This window comes from Gouania willdenowi, chromosome 20 (genome assembly GCF_900634775.1).
Source record: "Gouania willdenowi chromosome 20, fGouWil2.1, whole genome shotgun sequence".
Classification (NCBI taxonomy): Eukaryota; Metazoa; Chordata; class Actinopteri; order Blenniiformes; family Gobiesocidae; genus Gouania; species Gouania willdenowi.
In genome coordinates, this window is record NC_041063.1 from 5,722,569 (window position 1) to 5,741,625 (window position 19,057).

The 19,057-nt window shown below is 34.7% G+C and overlaps 1 protein-coding gene across 2 annotated transcripts; it reads left to right on the plus strand.

Moving 5' to 3' along the window:
- The first annotated feature begins 985 nt into the window (after window positions 1-985).
- Window positions 986-16,934, plus strand: LOC114454003 (leukocyte elastase inhibitor-like). Of its 2 annotated transcripts, XM_028434066.1 has the most exons (10): window positions 986-1,144; window positions 2,613-2,792; window positions 7,624-7,779; window positions 9,425-9,565; window positions 9,801-9,918; window positions 11,250-11,392; window positions 13,999-14,076; window positions 14,667-14,756; window positions 14,834-15,014; window positions 16,461-16,934. In XM_028434066.1, the coding sequence occupies exons 2-10, from the start codon at window positions 2,616-2,618 to the stop codon at window positions 16,685-16,687; spliced, it is 1,311 nt and encodes a 436-aa protein (XP_028289867.1). In that variant the 5' UTR covers window positions 986-1,144; window positions 2,613-2,615; the 3' UTR covers window positions 16,688-16,934. The 2 variants fall into 2 exon arrangements, with proteins under 2 accessions (XP_028289867.1, XP_028289868.1); XM_028434067.1 differs by lacking the exon at window positions 7,624-7,779.
- Window positions 16,935-19,057: the final 2,123 nt, after the last annotated feature.

Here is a 19,057-nt window from a genome sequence, read left to right on the forward strand (position 1 = left end):
CTGCACATTCATCGTCTTCGTCTACGCTTCCGTATCTTCCTTATCAAAATCCACTTTCGAATAATATCATTATATTGTTCGTACAATATAGTTATATTGTTCGAACAATATAACTATATTGTTCGTACAATATAATATCATGTTTGTACAATATAATTATATTGTTCGTACAATATAATATCATGTTTGTACAATATAGTATATTGTTCGTACAATATAAGTATATTGTTCGTACAATACAGTATATTGTTTGTACAATATAGTATATTGTTCGTACAATATAGTATATTGTTCGTACAATATAAGTATATTGTTCGTACAATATAGTATATTGTTCGTACAATATAGTATATTGTTCGTACAATATAAGTATATTGTTCGTACAATATAGTATATTGTTCGTACAATATAAGTATATTGTTCGTACAATATAGTGATCAAAAATATATTTTCAACTGTGGCAGCTCTACGCTTCCGTAAGTTACTACCCTTCACTTACTGGTATGAATAGAACTTGGAAAAAAAAAAATCTTGACAGCGCTTAAAGAAATGACAGTAAAAGGTACATTTTCTGGTTGGTATTGTTTTCATTTATTTGAAGAAGAAGAAGAAAAACTAATATGTGTCAGAATAGAATAAAAATACATTACAGTTAAGACAGAGCCCATTCATATGGAAGCCCATCCCTGCCAGTAAAAAAAAAAACAAAAAACCTAGGAAAATTAAAATAATCAAACAATTATTATTATTATTATTATTATTATTATTATTATTATTATTATTATTATTATTATTATTATTATTATCCTTTTCCATACGTAATAAATTAAAATTTAAAAAAATAAAAATTACTGAATAAAATGTCTAATGCAGCTGCACATAGTAAATGCTATTTGTTTATTTGACTCGTCTCAATGATCTTTTAAAGTCCTAAAAAATATTTTAAGTTTTCACACATCCGGAAGTGTAGCGCGAAGTTGTTGTTTTTCTCAATCTCGGCTTCCGTAGAAAGAGGGAAAACGCGGAAGTCCTGTTTGTAGGGCGTGTCTGTGTGTGGATCTTTAAAGTTGTGTTTTCTGCCTGTTGAAACTCTTCTTCAGAGACCACCGAGACCTCCTAGTCCTCACCTACATACCAGATAAATGTGAGTAACTGCAGGATTCATTCAATTTGTGTTGGATTTTTGAAGAGACGGAGAAATGTACCTTTTATTCACACTTTAAAAATAACCAATACCTCCAAAACGTTTTATTCTTTCATATTTTAGTGGGTTTTCTGCTTTTAAGCAGTTTTCATTTACATTTAGATCATAAGAAGGCAAAAACAAAATAAAATGTGCTTACATTTCTATTTAAAAATGCTAACTGATAATAATAGTGTTGTTAACCTGGATCAAGCCTTCACAAACTATAAATAAAACACAGAAAAAACAATAATAATAAAAAAAAAAAGTATATGTAAAATAAAATTGGATGGCTGTCATTGCAAACTATCTTTTGTATGTTTTTGTAGGCTTGTATATTGAATTATTATGTAATAAACAAGGGCTGTTAGACACGTTTTAGTTCAGGGACCAAACAAGAAAAACACAATTATTGTAATTTGAGCCCAAAAATATGTGTAACTAAGCTGTCTACTAATTCAGGGGTTCTCAACCTTGGGGTCAGGGCCCCATTTGGGTTTGCCAGAGGCCTTCAAGAAACTAAGAATATTTTCTGAACAATTTGATCCAATTTGTGCCTATTTTTACCCTTTTTCTGTAACAATACCAAACCTGCCATATTTTTTTAAACTTATTTTCATCACTTTTTCTTGCCATATTTTTGCTCCTTTTAATGCATTTTTGCTACATTTTACTCCCATTTCTGCCACTTCTCCATCAAATTTCAATGCCTTTACTGCACATTTTTTATATATATATATATAACTTTCAATAAATTTTCAGCACTGTTATAACCCCTTTCCACCTAATGTTGCATATGTTGACCCATTATTGTCACTTTTAACCTCTTTTCACCATATATTTCATCATCTTTCGCCACTTTTAAGCCAATACTGTATTGACACTTTGAAACCCTTTTTTTATCACTTTTTCTGTCCGTTTTTGCCCTCTTTCATTTGCAACTTTTAACCAATTTCTGTGGTTTTTTAAATCCCATTTCACCACCTTTTCCACCATTTTTGGTCACTTTTAACCCATTTTATTTCAGATTAAAACAAGGATTTACATTTTCAAGATGACTTTATACTATGGCCCAAATAATACTAAACATCCTGGATAAAGTTTGATCATTTGAAAGAGAGAGTGACTGGGAAAAACATGGATTATGGAGTAAAACCCTGTATAGTAATGTTTCAGGTGTTTTTACATCATGGATACCAACGTATGGGACAAACTCCTTGTTGTTTCCTTTGTAAAAATGCTTGGATTCATCTGTTTTGGTCCATTTGATGTCAAACTGGGTGGAGAATGTTGCCTTTGAGATAAAATGAGTTTGACACCTCAGGAATAATGGTTTGTGTAATTTTCTCTGTCAGCACAACCATCCTGTGGGACAAATTGGATGTAATACCATTAATAGTAGATTCATGCATTGCTTTCTGTCTCACAGACAATGGCGTCCCTCAGCCCTCTGACCCAGGCCAACACCGCCTTCTCCGTGGCTCTGCTCAAGACGCTGAGTGACAACGACGGGACGGCCAACGTCTTCTTCTCTCCTTTTAGCATCTCCTCAGCGCTGGCCATGGTGATGCTGGGGGCGAGGGGCAGAACAGCAGAGCAGATGTCAGAGGTACAACATCTGTATATTACCGTTGATCTCAGAGATGAGTGTTGAATGTAGGATTCATTTATTTTTTCACATATTAACATTATTTCCATTTAGAAACGTCCGTACAGAATATATTTTCTTTTTTTAACAACAAGGTGAACACATATGGTATATACAGACAAACACTCTGGCACATGTCCCATTAAGAAACTAGGTTTACAATAATAAAAAGTAGATACACAGGGTTTTTCAGACTAGGCACTGCAGGAGGCGTGGCCTGTATTAGTTTCTTTCCCTCCGCCTCTGATGAGATTTTATGACGGGCTGCTGTTTGTTGTGTTGCTATGGAAACAAGATAAATACCACAGAAGGGTGAGGTTTAAAGGTTTGTAGTACACGCTATCGGTTACTAAGAAGAAGTCATGTGAAGGAAGAATTTCTGGCTTAAAATATCTACAGTTGAATAAGAAATACCAACAACTGTTTAAAGCAGCAATTCTCAACTGGTGGGTTGGGACCCAAAAGTGGGTCACAGATCTGTATTGCTGGTCAATTAATGAATATATAATGTCTATCATGTTGGACTTGTATTTTTATTTATTTATTTTCATGCTTTATTGCAATAATTAACAGACAAAATGTCACTACATTTTTTTAATAACACAAAACAGATCAAAGCAAAGAAATTGGGATTAAATAAAAAGTGTAAGTGTCTTTTGATGAAATTATGTAATTGTGAAGTCTACTTAGTCTATTTTCAGAGTAAATCTTAGTTATTTCTTATTTTTAATGTTATTTTTTCATGATGTAAAGTTTGCTCTACCTCTATCTTTTTATTTTAAAAGAAACTTTTCTTTTGACAGGCATGCTGTAAAATGCGTGTTGCACATGAAAATATATAGAATAATTATAGATTGAATTAAAAAAAAATATATATTATATATGTGTTTTCAACATCTGTTGAAAAAAATTATGGATTTAATAATTTAGTGATCGTGGTGAAACGTGGGTCACAGTTGGTTTATAGCAGTGGTTCCCAAACTGGGGTATGTGTATCCATAGGGGTACTTGAACACCTCTCAGGAGGTACACAGAAACATTTGTCAATTTATTTTTTAACATTATAGCTTTTTTTTTTTTTTTTACATGCACACAGACTTTTTTCTCATCCATCAATAATAATGTGTGGCACAACTCTTTAAAACACACCTAAAAGGGAAGTTCCAATTCTAAAATGAGCAAAACATCAGAAATAAATGAATAAAAAGGCTTAAATTCAAGGTTAATGTTGGACGAGACACAGGAAAGAGTTTAGATGAGCCTACAGACACAAATAAATAATGTATGTTTGATTTAAGGGGTTTGGGAAACACTGGTTTAAAGCCGGGGTGTCCAACTCATTTTAGTTTAGCAGTGGGCCACAGATTTCATGTTGGGAAAACGAGTAATTTCAACATTATTGTTCCCTAGTTTACACTTTTATGTATACATAAACTAAAAAGTGTGTAATAAACTGACAATATCCAATCAATAAGTGACAGATATATATATTTAAATTTCCTTGATTTTGTGACCAATTTCTATTTAATGTTATGTAATAATTTGAGGAAAATATGTAATTGTAACGACTTTATCGATGTATTCGCAAACGAAGCATCACCTAAACAGGGCTTTACCAGAATCAGTGATTTATCGTTTAATACTTGAACCCTCGGAGCATCTTTGTGACCAAAAGTGACATTTTGGCTGTTTTTATTTGTTCAGCTCTCAATTTTTTGGTCATTTTTTATTTAATTTTAATTTTGCTACTATTGTTATCTTTCATTTTTATTTGCTTAATTCCAAAGCCCTGTGTATTGGATGTGTATAGAAACAAGATATGTATGCATCATACTGACACATTTACCCCATTGACTCCCATTGTAACCACATATTTTCCATATACTGTAATCATGACATATCATAATGCTTTTTCAATTAATACCTAGTAGTTCAAAGCATCCACCTTCAAAATAAAAGGGAAAATATGTTTTAGGTGTAATGACCCCCTACCAACCAGAGCAATTGCATAAAGTTTGAGGGAAATTTCAGTGAAAACCTGGATGTCTTATCATGCAAAATATACAAGGTGAACAAGTGTAATTTTTTCTTTAAAACTGTCCTCGTGCCAAAATTAATAATTCCTTAAATTAAATTCTGCTTTCAATTAATGACATGGTCAATTCATCAAAAATATTTCACTTTGGCCCTCATTTTTGAAAGAAAATACTGCATATTTAGTGTTTTTCCTGCTGAAAAAAATAGTTTGTCATGTTTAAAAGTGCATACAAACATAAAAAGGGTTTGAAAATGATAATAAATGTTCTATCTATGGATAAGTCTGAAGTAGTTTAAATGATCTGATGCAGTGGATGGAAGAAAAATAATAATGTTGTACAATTTTATTGCACTTTTATGAGACGGACCCTGTGTGTACATGTAAATTAAAAGGAGTGCACAGGGGTTAAAGAGGAAAACACACAATTATCCCCTGGAGAGAAAGAAATAGATTAACAGTCAGACTTTGTACGTTCTGTGGTAACGTGACACATAATGAAGTGGAAGTTGCTGCAATAGCAGAATGAAGGTCGGCTTTGTGTGCAACAAGATCATTCACTCCCACTGACGGGAAGAGTAAAGCCACACCCGGATCAGTCATGCTGGTCAGGTGGGTGTGTGTGTGTGTGTGTGTGTGTGTGTGGGAGGAGCCTCACCTTTTACCCTTATCTGCTGCAATCCACGAGTTTGGAGGTTCTCCCACGAATATGGGCTGTGATGTAAAAGATAAGTAAATGCACTGCAATAAATAAATAACAAAAGAAAGAATGTATTTCAGTTCGTCCTCTTGGAATCTTTCCACCATTTGGTGTGTGAAAGGCTTTTCATAAAAAGATCTTAGTCAGATTAACAGGGTTCCCGCAGATCCTTAATTAAAGTCTTAAATTAAAAGCATTAAGTTCATCAATCTAAAAATAAGTCCTTAATTGTCATTAAAATGTCTTAAATCAATGTTTTAAAATTCTTAAATTTAAACTAATAAAAAGTATGATTTTATGATTGTAATTAATCTCACATTTCAAAATAAATGGTAACATTAGTTTTTATTTTTTAATGTATAAACAACATGGGAAAATTTAGCGAAAATTGCCTGAATTATTTTTGTGTTTTTATTGTTGTTTCGTAGATTTCTGGCTATATTTGTAAACATCTTGATTTTTTGGTGTTGGTGAATTATTTTCGTCTGTTTTTTTGAGTATTTTACCATTATTTTGTATATTTTTGTGTGTTTACATGTTGCACGTCTGCACTAGACACGGGAACATTTTTTACCCTAACCCTATGTCATTGATGTGGTGTTTTTTTTTTTGTTTTTTTTTCTCCCAATTATATTATACTGTGAAGTTGGTCTTAAATTTCATTTCAAATGGCAATAAAAAGTCTTGAATCTAATTTGACTAAAGCTGTAGGAACGCTGATTAAAATAGGAATGTTGAGTTTTTTCTGAGCTCAGATTAGATGTAAGAATGTTGTTAATCAACCTGAACAAAGAGCTAAAGCAGGAAGGAAGGAAGGTTTATTAAAGATGGATGTGAATGCGTTTGTATTATTTTAACTGTCATCAGCAGCGCTGATCTTAACGCACGCTGACTCAGCAGGACTTGTTACGACTGATGCATGTGAAAACTAACAGCCTCGTGATTATGAATGTGTTTCTCCACAACCAATGAACCTGTAGTAGTTGTATTTAGTATAAATAACGTTAGGACTAATGTTACATTCATGTCTGTTTTTCCTTTTACTTTTAATAATATGTTCAAACTTTTTCCATTTCAGTCTATTAAAGGTTTTGTATTTTTATTTCATCATGATTAAAAAATAGAAGTGTGCACAAGAAAATATTTTTAATCCACTTATACATGGTTTATACTGTATTAACTGAGTTTTCTCAGTTAAATTACTTTAATTATTATTTTCAAGTCTTTATTTTATTTCATTTTTATTTTATTTTATTTCATTTTATTTTATTTTATTTTATTTGTTTTCTAGTAAAATTGATTTAAGTTTTTCACAATTTAAATGTTTTAGTCTTTGTATTTGTTGTTTAAACAATATTACATTAAGAAATGTAACTCAATACAATTCAAAATTTATATATAAAAGGTTCATTATTCTTATTACAAGAAGGACTTGAACCCACAACCTCATAGTAATTCATATGAAACTACAGGCTTTTAATGGTGAATAATTCTTATACAACCATTTGAATTCAATTAGCCACATATTTATTTCTGGGAAATGAGCATTTCATTGTTATTGTGCCTTCGTTTTCACTTTCATGTATAAATGATGTATAAAGTATGTAAGGCACTGACATTATTCAAGCAATAAGTGACAGAAATCAGTCCATACAGGATCTTTGCTTAAATTTCTTTGATTTTGTGACACATTTTTATTTAAGTTCTGGAAATTTTGTGAGAAAAATTGCAGGATTTTAGGAAAAATGTATAATTCCTTTGAACAATTTGAGATTAAAACTGCACCGTTTTTATTTTTTAATGTATAAACAACATCGGAAAATGTAAATTTAATGAAAATTGTGAGTTCTGCAAATATTGTGGAGTTTTATTAATTTTCTGAGATATTTAATAATTCACACAATGATTGATGTTTTCTTCTTTTTCCTGCGGGACACACTAGATGCTCTAAGGGCCGTATTTGGGCCCTGAACCTCTAGTTTTACTCAAGAGGGTTAAAGTTCTTTCCACTACTATAAGCTAAAGCTAACAGCCCACATGATGCGTTACACCTCCAGGTTCTGCGTTTTGCTGAGTCATCGCGGCCGAAGCTTGCTCCAGCTCAGCCAAAGCCAAAGCCGATGCAGATGCAGATGCAGATGCAGCAGCAGACCAAGTTCAGCCTGCCCGTTGGTCTGCAGAAGATGTTCCCATCATCATCATCATCAGCTCAGGCACTAAATAAATACGCAGAGTTTTTCCTATTACTAACAGGTGACGTCAGGTGGAAAGAACCGTGGCTGTTCCTATGTTTTATTACTTCTCTTTGCTTTGCTGAGCTGATATGTGAGCGATAATAATCAATCTTTAAAGCGGTGTTTGCTGAAGGACGGCTGTGTGACGGCTCCATAGGGTTAATGTATAACAGGAGAATGTAGAGCTTTATGAATGAACGAATGAATGTGTTGTTGGAGCTGCTTTAACAAATGTGTGTGTGTGTGTGTGTGTGACAGCACATTAAACATGTTTTAAACCAGTGGTTCTCAACCTTTTCAGCCCGAGACTACCAAAATAAAGGTTCCAGGGACCAGGGCCATCTATAAGGGGGAATAAAGGGAAGAGTTTTTTGGGGTTCATCCATAAAGTCAGTAAAATGATGGTCTATTGTTCTTTGAATCTGTGATAACCACATTTATTTATTCATCTGAATAATATCCACTGTTATCTAGGAACGTTTATTATTATTATAGTCATCTTAAAGATGGAAATCCTGGTTTTAATCAGAAATAAAATGGGTTCAAAGTGACCAAAAAATGGTAGGAAAATGTGGTGAAATAGGATTTTAAAAACCACAGAAATTGGTTAAAAGTTGCAAATTAGAGTGACCAAAAACAGACAGAAAAAGTGGTAAAAAGATGTCAATATTGAAACGATTAGTTTAAACTGGCAAATAATGGGCATGACAAATCATGAATGTGGTTAAATTGAAAAAATTAAGTATGAAATATGGTGAAAAGAGGTTAAAAGTGACAATAAGGGTTAACATATATGACATTAGGAGGAAAAGGTTTATAAGGGCAGAAATGTTTTGAAAGTGGAAAAATTATGCAGAAAAGGCTTTGAATTTGATGGAGAAGTGTCAGAAATGGAGTAATGTAGCAAAAATGCATTAAAGGAGCAAAAATATGGCAAGAAAAAAAGTGATGAAAATAGGTTTAAATATGGATAGTTTGGTGGTAGCTGCAGAAAAAGAGTAAAAATAGGCTCAAATTGTTCAAAAAGTTTTCTTAGTTTCTAGAAGGCATCTGGGAACCCCCTCCCAGAGTCTCGCAGCCCCAAGGTTGAGAACCGCTGCTTTATAGTAGAAAGGAAAGAACATCACCTTTATAAAGCATGTGTTGGTTCTTTTCCATCCTAGTAAACAGATTTGTTTGAAACACACATGCACTAAGTCAAAGAGTGTGAATAACAACAACATGGTGGTGGTGGAGGGGCTTTAATGCTTATAAGCAGCGTTGGGATTCCTTCATACAACTCTAGGTCATTCTTATAATGTGTTATATTTGTGATGGAAAGTTGTTATGTGGATTCAAACATGTAATACATATGTCGTTTATTTGTTTTTTGCTTGAATGCCTGTAAAGACATACATTTTACAACAATTTAAAACATTTTTTGGTACTTTATTTGATTGTTTATTCACCAATTTTTTTGACACTGTTTTAGTTTACTTCAATTAAAACACAGTTTTCATTTAATCACAGAAAATTGACACGCATGCATATAATTAGTACAATTTAAGTTTATTGGTGTATTTATAGGTATTCTATTCGTATTCCTGACTGTTTGATGTTTTCTTCTTGTGTGTTTCTCCCTCAGTGCATGAAAACCAAGGACTGTCAGGATGACGTCCATGTGAGGTTTGGGGAGCTGCTGACGGAGCTCAACAAAGCAGGCGCTCCGTATGCCCTGAGTGTGGCCAACAGGCTGTATGGGGAGCAGACCTTCCAGTTTGTTGAGGTGTGTGTGTCTCTGTGTGGGTGTGTGTGTAAAGGATTTCCTTTGGAAGGCGTGGATTTGTTTATACACTAGAATGACTAAAGGTGAAGTCATGCAGAATGGAAACAATGACCAAGCGGATATACTTGTTCATGTGTTAGATTTGACACATCACAGGTCAGATTTACCGTGGGAGTGTTGAGGAAATACAAAGTGAGTTTTGTTTGTCTCATTAAATCCTTTTTGGCTTTTTCAGGATTTTCTCACAAATACGAGGAAGCACTACAGCGCTGAGCTGCAGCCTGTGGACTTCATCACCAGCAGTGAAACTGCAAGACTCAACATCAACAGCTGGGTGGAGAGCCAGACACAGGGTGGGTCACCTAGTCTGAGTGTGTGGACATGTCAAAAATCATCAACCTCAGTCAAATCTGTCGATATTTTTACACCAGACATTAGAAACTAGCAACTATCAGTGTCATTTATTTTGTTAAATGTAAAAAAAATGGCTCAAAAAAACACAGAAAATGACAGAGAAATTCCAAAATCACACAAAATTATGACAAAAGTTCACTAAAGTACTCGCAAAGCACAAGAAAACGACACAACAAAAACACACAAAATGACCGAAAAGTATACAAAACAACCATAAAAATACACAGAATGACTCCAAAAACACATTACAACAAAAATGAACTAAAGTACTCACAAAACACACAAGATGACTACAAAAATACACAAAAAAAGAAGCAAGAAATGAGATATGAACACAATAATACAATAACGACAAGAAAAACAGACTTAATGACTGCAAAAAACAGTTAACAGCAACACACAAAATTAGAGAAACATATAAAACGATGACAAAAACACACAAAATGAATATTATACAAAACAATAAATGTACGCAAAATTATTCCAAAAATACACATTATGACAACACAAATGCACTATAGTAATTGCAAAACACTTAAGACGACAACGATAATAACACAAAAATATATAATGTGACTACAATAACAACACAAAATGACTCCAAAATCCATGAAAATTACCAAAAAAAACACATGAAATGACTTCGAAAAAACAGATAACAACAAAGCACAAATTATATATATAATAATATATAATATATAAGATGATGACATAAAACACAGAAAATGACAATACTATACAAAACAACAATAAAAATACACAGAATTACTCCAAAAACGTACATTACTACAACAGAAATGCATTAAAGTACTTGCAAAACCCAAATGACAAATACAAAATACACAAAAACGCAGAAAAAAAGAGAATATGACTACAAAAATAAACAAAATTACTCAACAAAACCAACAAAACATACTTAATTACAGAAAATTATAGAAAAACAACAGCAAAAACACACTAAATGATGGAATAATATACAAAACAACGATTAAAATGCACAAAATGAATCCAAAAACTCAAAACTAAAACAAACGCACATAAAATGAGAGAAAAATATACAAAATCCTCCAAAAACACATAATCCCATTGTTGTTTCCTGTATAAATGCTCAGATTAGTCATTATTCTAAATGCTGACATGAATGTTAATTGTGAACGATGATGATAAAAGTTTCCTCTCTCTGCTTTTCACTCACCCAGAGCGTTACTGTAAGAGAACCTATGAGGTGTCGATGTGACATTTCTGTGTGTGCGTGTGTGGTGTTTTGCAGGTAAAATAAAGGATGTGTTGGCTCAGGGTGTGGTGGATAACATGACCAGGTTGGTTCTGGTCAATGCCATTTACTTCAAAGGAAACTGGAACAAGCAGTTCACTGAGTCGTCCACACGTGACGCCAAGTTTAGGATCAACAAGGTAAATAAATGTGACTGCAGCTAAATCTCACAAAACTGACGGGACAATATGAGAATCTGTTAAAGTCCTTATGTCAAAGTTTTTGGCATTTTATGTTTTTAACGCCATCTTATTTTATGTAATAAAATCATGCTGATATTCGTTAATAAAAGTGACGATTATGATGTTATTTGTCTGATTCAGCGCTGCAGTGGAGCTGAAAAAACACCTAAGAACCAACATCAAAATGCAAAATTTAATGCAAAAATGGACATGATAATGTGAAATATTTAGTGGTCGCTCTATTTACGGTTTGTTCTTTCATTTTGCATCGACATGAAAAATGGTGACATAGGGACTTTAAATCATATAGGGCTCTATTTTCCCATGCGCGTAAGTCATAAATAAAAGCTGCACAGTGACGCTGTTTCTCCCATCTTCCTCTAACCCTGGAATTAGTGCAGCACCACGATAAGGTGAAACGTTATATTATATATAGAATATAGTAGTTTGGACTTAGTTATAATTGAAGCCACACACACTCATAATATTGCAGAAGAGACTCCCAGAAAGAATCTATCCAAAGTGACACTGGGAGGAGTCACACAAGCACGCCAAAGGATTGACCATCAGCGTTTCTAATATGTTCACATTTACCAGTTCTAAACGGGACAAAATGTGTTACATTCCATTATGTTTTACCCGTGTTGTCCACTCCTTGTCCTGGAGAGGGTGAGATCAGTGTTGAGGAGCTGATCAGCTGTGTGCGGTGTGCACGTCAGCTGCTGCAGCTCGTTAAAGACAGACGTCAGACTGATTAAACTATTTGAACCCTGTGTATAACGTAAAGCCACAGTTTGATCCACTACAGAGTCAATAACTAGTGAAACATTGATGACAGATAATGATGATGATGATGATGATGATGACGCGCTGATCATTTCTAAATGAAGGAATATAAGAAGTTAATAAAATCAGGCTTTCCACACAAAAAACCTTAATAATGGCGTTAATATGAGGGGGAATAATAGATATTTTAACTGTGGCTCAGACAGAAAAATGTCCCCTGCAATAATCTGATCAACAATCTGATCAAACAACCTGTTACATTGTTTATCAATTATTGAAATGCTTTATCATTTTCACGGATTTCAATGACATTTATAAGCATAAAGAAAACTACGCACTTTTGGTTGCTTACTCACGGTGGGCGTGTCAGGAGCATGGACCGGAGAATAAGCATAGGAGAGAGGAGCGTAACTGCAGGTGCGTAAAAAAGTGCTTAAAGGTGCAATCCACGACTCTCAGAGCCCTCTCTCCCCCTCCCTCCCTGCTGCTCTCTTGCCCTTCCTCAGAGGAGCTAACAAGCTAACGTTAGTCCGACAGCAACATCACAGTAATATAAAAACATGCTCTGTTAAAAGCATATTACTGCAGCACTTCTCGCTCTCAATGTGCCACACCTCAGCAGCAGCAGCAACACGTGTCACTTACAGCAGCCATACGGAGGCTGCTGCGCACACACAAACAACACATGCACCACAGAGTTCAACTGTAACAATTACAAATCAAACATACTGTAAATCAAGCAGCAGTAATTACCTTTCAACCAGAAAAATTGCTAATTCCATCTTCTACTCCTCCACACCATACACTGTAAAAACGATGCGCTCTAGCTCTGAGAAAGGGGCGGGGCCTGTGAGCAACAGCTCTCAGACAGCCCATCAAACACAATCCTGGCTCTGATTGGATCTTTTTGCTCGGTCATGGTGCATTCTGGCAATCTGCCAAAAGCTGCAGGAGCAGCAGGAGGGAATCAATGAGTCTGTTTTTTTTTCACACAACTAGTTTGATGTAAAGCTGTCCTTACATAGTGACAGCTTTAGCAAATATGACAAAAAGTCACTTTTAGAGAGTTGCAGACTGCACCTTTAAGTCCAAATGAGAGAATAGGGCCATTAAAGAGTAACTAAACACCTGCTTTCACCTGACCTGCCACTAGGAGGGAAATTCAAAAAAATGCCTTGATTAAGGGCGGTGCTCCTGGAACAGTAAGACACGCCCAGTCTATACTATAAAATCTCCAACGAACAATCAATGCTATGCTAACTAGCTACTCGTTACTCAGTATATCTCAATATTCAGAGATATACAGACCCCACAGGTGCTAGTTTTTATAAAAGGGGCGGGGCTAACGGTGCTTGTTTGTGATGGAAGATGGTCCCAAAACATCACATGATCTTGTTCTCAGCCAATAGTAAAAATCAATTGTAATAGCAGGTTTTAACCCATAGAGGGCAGTCACTCTGACATTTTACAACTAAATATGCCAAATTGAAATACTTTGACTGAAATGTTGAGAGTTGGACCAGAATCAGAGTGCTTTGATCAACAGTCATCAAAGCATTTGGTAATTGGATCATCTTAGTACTTTGCTTTTTTTTTAAACTTTAAAAAAAGTATAAATATTTTATTTTTTACAATTGTATTATCAGAGAATCAAGATTTAAATAATGTATCAGGTTTGAATTTGTCATAAAAAGACACATTTATTTTCTTACGTTATTTCATTAACGAATTAAACTTTAAGTGAATCCTATTCCTTTTTTTTTGTTTGATCTCTTTAGAGAGACACCAAAGATGTGAAGATGATGTATCAAAAAACCAAGTTCCCGCTGACCTTCATCCCTGAAGCTGGCTGCCAGGTAATTTAGTAATGAATCACCATCCATCTATCTTCTTCCGCTTAACCGTTTCCGTGTCGCGGGGGCAGCATCCTCAGTAGGGAGGCCCAGACTTCCCTCTCCCCGGCCACTTCCTCCAGCTCTTCCGGGGGGACCCCGAGACGTTCCCAGGCCAGCCGAGAGACATAGTCTCTCCAGCGTGTCCTGGGTCTTTCCCGGGGCATCCTAATTAGGTGCCCGAGCCACCTCATCTGGCTCTTCTCGATGCGGAGGAGCAGCGACTCTACTTTGAGCCCCTCCTGAATAACTGAGCTTCTCACCCTATCTCTAAGGGGGGAGCCCAGCCACCCTACGGAGGAAACTCATTTCAGCCGCTTGTACCCGTGATCTTGTTCTAGTAATGAATCTATTTATCTCAACCTGATGGTTAAAACCTTTAATGTCATTTTTAGTCATTAGACTCAAACATATACAATAATATGGATGTCTTTCTTGTGTTTTGTTTTACTTTTAAATGTTTAATAATTTATCTTTATCAAAACACCTTAAAAATCACTGAAATCTAACACAGGAAAAATTAAAGCTAATGTTTTAAATGTTGTGTCTGACAGATCTTAGAAATGCCGTACAAAGGCAAAGAGCTGAGCATGCTCATCTTCCTCCCTAACGGCATCGAGGACGACTCCACCGGTCTGGAAAAGGTACAACACGCACATATTTGCACTCAGGCACATCTTAAGGCCTCTAAGACCCAAACGATGTGTGTCTCCTCCCTCAGCTGGAGAGAGAGCTGACCTATGAGAACTTTGTGGAGTGGACCAGACCAGACATGATGGATGAGACGGAGATCCAGGTGGGTCTGCCTCGCTTCAAACTGGAGGAAACGTACGACCTGAAGAACGTTCTGATCAGCATGGGAATGGAGAACGTGTTCGACATGGCAGCCAGCGACTTCTCTGGTACGATTTCATCATGTTTTACCTCATTTTTTCTATTTATCATCATAAAAACAATACTTTTAGTGTTTTTTATTCTCTATTATAAAGTTGGTTAATTAGGTTTAGATCAGGGCTAAATTAAACTATAATTTAGTAATTAATTAGTCTTTTTTTTACCAACTAATTCATTCATTGTATTAAGAGAAGGACCCTGAAATCGGACAAAGTGGGTCTGGAAATTAATGGATGTATTAAGAGAAATCACATGTTTTGCAGTCTTTATGTTTCACTAGGAGGGGGTCGCCAGACGCTTTAAAGAAACAAAGAATATTTTCTGAACAATTTCAGCCCATTTTTGTTTATTTTTACCCTTTTTCTGCAACTACACCAAACTACTCCATATTTTAGCCTATTTTCATCACTTTTTCTAGCCATATTTTTGCTTCTTTTAGTGCATTTTTACTACATTACTCCCATTTCTGATACTTCTCCATCACATTTCAACGTGTTTTCAGCACTCATAAACCTTTACCACTACTTTTCACACCTAATGTCACATATGTTGACTTATTATTGTCTCTTCACCATATGTCATGGTAAATGGTATAGGGATAGTTCTTTATCCCTATACTGAAATATTCTCAAAGCGCTTTACAATATCAGCTCATTCACCCATTCACACACCAATGGGACTGAGCTGCCATACAAGGTGCTGGTCAACCACTGAGAGCAACTTAGGGTTCAGTGTCTTGCCCAAGGACACTTCAACACATAGACAGGAATAGACTGGGATCAAACCTCCAACCTCTCGCTCAGAATACGACCCCTCTACCACCTCATTATTTGCCAGATTAAACTAATTGTTCCTACTTTTTAAATGAAATCACCCCAAATTCCCCTCCCCCCATTTCTGTCACTTTTAAGTCAATATTGACACTTTGAACCCTTTTTGCTACTTTATCTGTCTGTTTTTGCCCACTCTAATTTCCAACTTTTAACCAATTTTTTAAAAACTTATTTCACAAACCTTTTCCACCATTTTTGGTCACTTTTAACACATTTCTGATTAACACAAGGATTTCCATCTTTAAGATGACTATAATAATAATAAACTTCCTGAATGTTCATGTCTATGTTCAACCACCTTCAGCTACAGTGGGGGTCCCCGCTCTCTGGAACCTTTATTTTGGTGGTCGAGGGCTAAAAAGGTTGAGAACCACTGTCTCAGAGCTAAATAAAGCTGAACTATCAATGAAACACGTCCATTTACTAATGGCTGCTTTAGTTTTCTAAACAATTGCAATAGTAATAGAAAACATGCATCGTTTTCAACACATAATTACTGGATTAGAGCTACTGTTAGAGTATGTGTTAGTGTTAGAGTTGGTTAGGTTTACAGTGGGGTTTTGTCTTAGTTTTGATCACTTCCTGTATTGTAACCCTGTCCATCCTGTCGTTGTGTAACAGGCATGTCTCCTTCCAATGACCTGGTGCTTTCTAAAGTGGTGCATAAGGCGTTTGTGGAGGTGAATGAAGAAGGAACTGAAGCAGCCGCTGCTACCGCCGCCATCATGATGCTGCGCTGTGCCAGGATTCAGCCGCCCTTCATCGCTGATCACCCCTTCCTCTTCTTCATCAGACACAACCCGTCCATGAGCGTTCTGTTCGCTGGACGCTACTGCTCCCCAGAGTAAACGCTGAACCACAGCCCAACAATCATTGCTTTAAGGGGTTTCACACCTTTCCTTCAAACATTTGAAGACTAAGATGATATTTGAATCGATACTGTTGCATGGATGAACAGTAGATTTTTACACAAGGGAATTATTTTTTGAATGTTTGCATAAATCACCGTTTGCTGCCTTAAATATAAGCACTTGTTTTCCTCTACTGCCTTAACGCTCCATAAAAAGCCTTTTTACAACACATTTAACTCTTAGTGGCAAGAGTTTTTGCACTTAATTTACAGAAAACATAATTTGTACTGGCTCACGGTAATGTGATGAAGTGGATAAAATGTAATGTTGTTACACTTATGTAACAAAGACAAATCTGTACGATGAATCTTGAACTAGAGTTTTATGGATGCAGATGCTTTACGTTATGGAATAAAAGTGTGTGGTTTAACATGTTTGGGTCACGTTTTTCATCTTAGATTCTTCTCTTATTTCCACGTTCCATACTTTCCATTAAAATCTGACCTCTTCTTAATCAATAGTAATCAAAATAAAACTGGTACTGGTTACTTTCACCACCCATGTTTATTGTTGGTCATAAATCTTGGTACAGTTCCCTTACATACAGTAAACATCTCATGTATAAACTTAAAAAGGAAGAAACACAATCCACCACAATTTGAACTGAATTTATTTTCCACAAAAGCCTCTGTATAAAATAAAAGGTTTGTCAAAATGTACAATTATTTTTTAATTAAATAACACAGATGAATTAAATTGAAAATATAAAAAATGCTCAGGCTCTAAGTGTAGATACATTTATAAACTCTAAAACTGGGAAAATAACCAACATTCAATGCTGTTTTGGTGCCGTACATTACGTTTAATCTGATTGGTCGACTATGATGTGATGCATTTGATTGTCTGGTCATTTCATTTTTTTATATATTTTAACAACGTCCTGATGATCATTTTAAAACAAAACAAAAAAAACTCACTAACAGTTGAGTGTAGAAACGTGATGAATTAAATTACTTATTTTAAAACATACTTAAGTACAAGTAAAATTACTAATTTAGAAATATACTCAAAAGTACAAGTACCCATAAAAGCAACTCAATTACAGTAATGTAAGTACTTGTAATCCATCATTTTCACCTCTGTATAAAATATCTAATATTGAAAATACAGTGATTTAACATAATAAATACATTCCAACCCTGATTTTTTTGTATAACTGAGAATTTTTACCAAGTCATTATTTTTTTTAGCTTATTTTGAGCCAATTTCTAACAATAAATCTCAATATTCAAAGTATTCAATCCAGTTTGTTATTATTATTACTAGTACAGTGCCCGTTGGAAGTATGTATTCATATAGTGGGAGGAGCTTAAGTACAGTTGTCAATTATGGCCAAATGAGTATGTGTTTGAAGGTTGGACTTACGAAGAGGTGTACATACTCTGTGCTCTGTAGTGTTATAAAGGGCTTTATTTGTGGGTGTAAAGTTAAATAGTGTGTGTGATTTCCTTGATTTAATTCTATAGGACATGATAAATGTGTCATTTTTATATATTTTTCATTTGGTGTATTTTTCTGTAATGTATGTTTTTTGGTCAGCTGACTGGGACCACGTGCTTTATTCACTAGACTAAACATTCATTTACAAAAACACATCAAAAAGAATAATATTCTGTCTCACATGCCTAAATGAGAGACTTTCCTTGTATTTTTGCAGTTTTCATTATAATTCAGCCTTTAGAAATCACGTGAGCTTGTATGTTTATTAATAATAATAACTTTGTTCATACAGCACTTTTATAAAACAAGGGTTTGACACACAGCAGTAAAAGACCATCAAAGCAATCAAACAACAGACAGGTAAACAGAATCCATGCATTTATGAGAAGATAAAATCAAATAAGAAAATGAAATCACATGAAGCCAAGTGTATAAAGTTATTAGGAGTAATTTAAAAGATGTTAAACATTCTGCAAGCCTTGTCTCCTTATCTTATCTTATCTTAATGAATGTCTTTAATGTCTATCAGCCATAAAATCAATATAAACAGGAAGATCAAATATACAGCAGTTTGTGTTTCTGATTAAATGGGATTAAAGAAGTGCATTTCCTTTCAATATTTATATTTCTATTGGTATGAAATGTGGCTTAAGTAGAAAAACTAAGATCTGACACCACTGAAAATGTCCTGAAACATCCATATGGGCTTAAATAAAATAAACAAGCAGAAAAGTGTTCATGTGGATGTCACTGTTCTCATTTCTGACTTTTGTAAAGATGAGATAATACCACATAAGTTGCAGTGAAATCTATTAACAAAACTGTGAGAAATATTCACAAAAACATGTTCACATGACCAAATATTAC